Genomic DNA, 5,122 nt, shown 5'->3' with positions numbered 1-5,122 from the left:
GCCCTGCAAACATCCCTATCCTGGGCACATCCCTATCCTGGGCACATCTCTATCCTGGGCACATCCCTATCCTGGGCATATCCCTATCCTGGGCATATCCCTATCCTGGGCACATTCCTATCCTGGGCACCTGCCGGGCCCACCCTATGTGTCCCCAGCTCCAAACTCCCATCCAGGAAGCAGGTGGGGTGGGAGAGGAAAAGATGGGCGTCCATACCTGACATCTGGGTTGAAGTCCAGCCTGCTGGCCTCCTGCTGCAGCCTGGCCAGGGTGGCCCCGCCTTCGCGCTGGAGGCCCAGCAGACCTGGGTCCCTCAGCACGGCCTCCATCAGCTCCTTGGACTTGTTCAGACACCTGGAGGCCTCCTGCCAGTGTGGAGAGGTGGCCTGAGACCCAGTCCCCACTCTCCTTCTACCACCTTCCAGGGCTGCCCACACCCTGACCATGCCCAACTGCCCCAGTTTGGCATACAAAGTCCTACAGAAAGTCTATCCTTTATCTCTAAAACATCTCCTCAGGCCACTCTTCTCATTGCCATGGCAAGCTCACTGGTCTAAGTGCCATCATCTCTTGTTGGCACACCCATCCCAGCCTCCTCACTGGTCTTCCTGTTACACTCTGGCTCCCCCTGTAGTCTATTCTCTACATGGCAGCTGGAAAGATCTTGGTGCAAATTTAATCATCCTTCTGCTTAGAATTCTCCAGTGGCTTCCCTGCCTGCTTAGAAGGACATCCCAATCCAACTCCTCCTTGATCCAGCCTCTATCCAGAATATCTTCCAGTTCCCCCCCACCCCCAAATCATTCTGTTCCACACTGGCCTCCATGCTATTCCTGAACGTACCAAGCATAATCCCACCTCAGGGCCTTTGCACATGCATGCCTTCCACCTGGAGCCCAATCCCCCTCCTATTCCCATGCAGGCTCCTTCTCATCCTTCAGGTCTGAATTTAAATACCATCTCTTCAGGGAGGCCCTCCCTCCTTCCCCATTATTTTCAATCTTATTTTCATAGCATTTGGCATAATTTGTAACTACATGTCCATTTCTTTGTTCACTTTTTAACAACTCCCTCTCCCGTTGTACCATGCACCCCATGAGGGCGGGACAAATCGGCTTGCCCAGGCTGGGTCTCTGGGTGCACACAGTGCGTACCCAGTAAATATTAGTCAAATGAATGAATGAAAAACAAGGATGAGCCCAGCCAGCATGGCTCAGTGACTGAGTATTGACCTAGGAACCAGGAGGTCATGGTTCAATCCTGGTCAGGGCACATGCCCGAGTTGTGGGCTCAATCCCCAGTTGGGGACATGCAGGAGGTAGCTGATTAATGATTCTCTCTCATCATTGATGTTTTTATCTTCCTCTCCCTCTCCCTTCCTCTCTGAAATCAATAAAAATATTTATTTATTTTTAAAGTAAAACAGGGATGATCATGCCCAGCTGGCTATTTCCTTCACTGAGTCCTTGGTCTGAGGAATCTGAGGGGTGGTGAGAGTTTGCCACCCATGCCCCTGGCTCACCTGTGCCCCTCCAGGGGGGTCACCCTTCTCAAACTCCTTGATGGATGCCTGTAGCAGGGAGGAGGCCTGGCGGAGGTCAGCAAGGAAAGGATCTGACTTCTGCAGGACAGAAGTGGGGGTGTCAGCCTGAGCCAGTGAGGAGGGCCCCTCCGCCACCCAGGAAGACACAGCAGGGGCCCGAGGTGGTGGTTCTCAAACTCCGGCTGCATCAGAACCACTGGAGAGCTCGTTAGTGTCCATGCTGCTGGTCCCCCCCTCCTGTGTTTCTGCCCTGTTCCCCGGGGTGGGGCCTGAGAACGTGAATTTGCAACAAGTTCCCAGGTGATGCTGACACTGCTGGTCCAGGGACCACACTTTGAGAACCACCGATGCAGGGAATGAGAGGGGGAGAAGAAAGACAGGCCTGCACTGTCCCAGGCCAGTGGGGATACCTTGGGGGAGGGGAAAGCAGGGGGAGAGAGCGGGCAGGGGGAAGGGGGACATCCTCTGCTGGGTCCCACTTCAGCCCAGCTCCACCAGTGACTCGCTGTGAGGCTTTGGGCAAGTTACTTAACCTCTCTGTGCTTCCGCTTCTTCCTCTGTAACATGGGATCACGGTAATTCCTGCCTTATAGGCGCTGTGAGGATCAGTGTTAGTCTTCCTCTTTACCAGTTTTCTATCCTGGGTCTATAGGTAAGATTTCATTTAAAGGGAAGGTTTTAAAGCAAAAATGTAGTTTGAAAGTCACTCTATTAATTGGAGGAAGGAACGGGGGCCCAGGGGACACTAGGAAAGGAGATTTTTCAGTACCCTGTGCTCCACTTGAATTTTGAACGTACTGCCTATTTTTAAATAGATGTGATCTTTAAAAGAAGAGGACAGCATTGTAAGCTGTTCGTACAGACCAGTGGCTCTCAGCGGGGAGTGATTTTGCCCCCTCGGTGACATTGGCAATGTCTGGAAACATTTTGGTTGTCATGGTCAAAGTGGGCAGAGGCCAGGGATGGTGCTAGTCATGCTACAATGCACAAGCCAGCTCTCAACAAAAAAATGATCCAGCCCCAAATGTGGACGGTACTGAGATGGAGCAGCCCTGGTCTAGAGAACGCCCCGGCGGGCACTGCCGGGCGGGGTTCCAATGTGGCTTACGCTGGTCATCTGCGTGCTGCTGTGTGAGCCACCCCGTCGGGGTGTTAATTTGGGACAGAGGAGTTGAGCTCACACGGGAAAGGGGCCCCTCGCTGGCGGTTTCCTTATTTCCTCCCTCTTACAAGAGGGAACACGTCTGCCTTCCCTGTCAGACCCTGAGCTCCTGAGGTGTGTGTCCACAGAGCAGACGTCTGTATATATTTTCAGTTGATGCAGACAGCTCTTAGCATGTGCCAGACATTCTTCTAAACTCCTTATCCCCATTAACTCAATTACTGCTCACAACAACCCCCGACTCTGATTACCCGCCCCATTTTATAGATGAGGAAGTGGGTTCAGAGAAGGTATATTAGTTACCCAAAGTCACACAGCCTGACTGGGATTGGAACACGGGCAGTCGGGCCCTGGAGCTTGAGCTCTCGATCACTCCATGCTGCACCTCCATTTTAAACTTTTGTTGAATGACTAGTTTTGAACCTGACAGTGTGGATGGATCCATGGGCAGGATAGTGAAGGGAGGAAGGGAAGGAGTGAGGGTGCAGGACTAAAGGCTGTGACGGTAGACACCTGGAAGAATTGCACCCACTCGCTGTGGCAGTAGGGGAAGGAGCCTTCCAGGGCGGTGGGCATCTGGCTGGGGTCCACGTGGTGGCTGAGGGCCTTTAAGGAAGTCAGCACCTCCACCTGCAGACAAAAGAAGAGAGTCAGGAGGACCGGGGACTCGGTGTGGGGACAGATATTTGAGAAGGTCCTGTCCAGATCCCAGCCCCAGCACCATTCCACCTCACACAGGTGAGTCTGCCCCTGGCTGTAAGAGTTGCTTTCTGGGCAATGGATTTTCTCTGGGAATTCTGAAAAATCAAAATTCAGAACCAGACCCTGGGTGAGGAATAGCAAATAAACAGCATTTGCCATACCCTTCTGCTGCCTTGTGCCCAAGGCAGACATCATTAATCAATCACAGCACTTGCTCCCTCTGAGCTCAGCTCTTGCCCAGCCCAGCTCTCCAGGCAATCACACAAATTGACTGAAGCTGGCCCTAATTTCTTTGTAATCCTGTACCATCCTCTGGTGACCCACCAAGGTGCCGTCTCCTTCTTGAGGCTGTTGTGAAAGGTCACCAAATCCTAGCAGCAACCCCTAAGACATGAAGAAGGGACTAGGTGACTGCTTCTCCCAGGCAGTGCAGTTGGAGGTTTATGCTGGGAACAGCTCCAGACACCTAAGCTTGGGGCTGGGCACGGTTGTGGTTTGGGGGCCCACTAGTTATGGCTGGTCCTCCAAGTGCGGTTCACAGACCAGCAGCAGCACCAGCACCACCTGGGAGCATGTTGCAGATGCAGAGTCCCAGGCCCCAAACAGAACGACTTCATTGGAAATTGCACTTGGACAAAATCCACCAGTGACTCGTAAGTACATTAGGTTGGAAGGCATTTCTCTAGCTCACAATGTGCCCGTCCCAAACCAGGAGGGAGGGGCCCTTTCACACCATCTCCTGAAGCAGGGCAGAGCACTGTGACTGTGGTGCCCCGCGCTCTTTCCTGCAGAGTCCAAATCAACTCTGCCCCTGAGGCTGAGATACTGAGAAACTCGGGAGAGAAGTACAGGGAAACTGGGAGGAAAAGGCACCTCTGCCTCCAGCTTGCTGTTGGCCTTGTGCCTCAGTTTCCCCAGGTGCAAAGGAAGTGGGGAGGGTTTGGCTAAATTAAGCTTCTCAGAAAGGTATCCTGCATGTGCAGCTCTCGATCACGTGGTGGTGCCCACCGGGCATTGCGAGGATTGCCAGGGGCAGGGCCCGAGAGTTGTCGCCCGTGGGCCTTGTATGTATTGACCTTATTTCAGGGCCTCTCTTCGCTCGGGACGTCTGCAATTCTTCAGCCCAGCTCGGTGCAAGCCCAACACCTCCTCTCTGCTCGGCTGACGCTGCCAGCCCCTCACCTGGATGTCAGGTAATGTCTCCAGCGGAAGGGCAGTCTCCTTCTCCCCCAGGAAGAGTATGACATGGATGGAGGCTGGGTCCAGAGCCTGTACGAAAGAAACATTTCGGAGCTGCTCTGCCCAGGCCTTCACGGAGCCCCTGAGCTTCCCCTCTAAGACACAAGCAAATAGGCCACAGGGCCAGGGAGGGGAAGCGGGGCTTGTGCAAGGCTGGGACCCTTGTAGGGTATGTGTGGAGGGTGTCATTGGACATCAAGAGGTCCAAGCTGGGTTGCAAACTTCCTAGATGATCCATCCCCTCTGGGCCTCAGTTTCCCCATCTATACAGTGAGGAGGAGGAGGTCAGACCCTGAGGTAAGCTTAAGCCAAAATTCTATTTACTCTGCTGCCCATACCAGCTATGGAGGAATCTCCTCCCTCCCCTATTCTCAGTTCATGAGGTCCCGGTGACCTAAGTCTAAGCCAATCAGTGTGCTGCATTTTCCTGACACCTGAGCCAATCAGAGTTAAGGAGACACAAAGCAACTTTTGC

General features: G+C 53.4%; 1 protein-coding gene across 1 annotated transcript in view; it reads right to left on the bottom strand.

The window, feature by feature from the left end:
• The window catches only part of KIAA1755 (KIAA1755 ortholog), a 50,143-nt gene that overhangs the window by 9,592 nt on the left and 35,429 nt on the right, over positions 1–5,122 (bottom strand). Inside the window, exons 6-9 of the mRNA XM_015564506.1 lie at positions 4,591–4,677; positions 3,220–3,336; positions 1,524–1,622; positions 218–366 (exon numbers count right to left, since the gene is read on the bottom strand). Coding sequence (XP_015419992.1) covers positions 218–366; positions 1,524–1,622; positions 3,220–3,336; positions 4,591–4,677 — 452 coding nt within the window. The remainder of the gene's footprint in view (positions 1–217; positions 367–1,523; positions 1,623–3,219; positions 3,337–4,590; positions 4,678–5,122) is intronic.

This window comes from Myotis davidii, unplaced genomic scaffold (genome assembly GCF_000327345.1).
Source record: "Myotis davidii unplaced genomic scaffold, ASM32734v1 scaffold38, whole genome shotgun sequence".
Taxonomy (NCBI): domain Eukaryota; kingdom Metazoa; phylum Chordata; class Mammalia; order Chiroptera; family Vespertilionidae; genus Myotis; species Myotis davidii.
The sequence above is the reverse complement of the archived record's forward strand: the minus strand, read 5'-3'. Positions and strand labels throughout refer to the sequence as shown.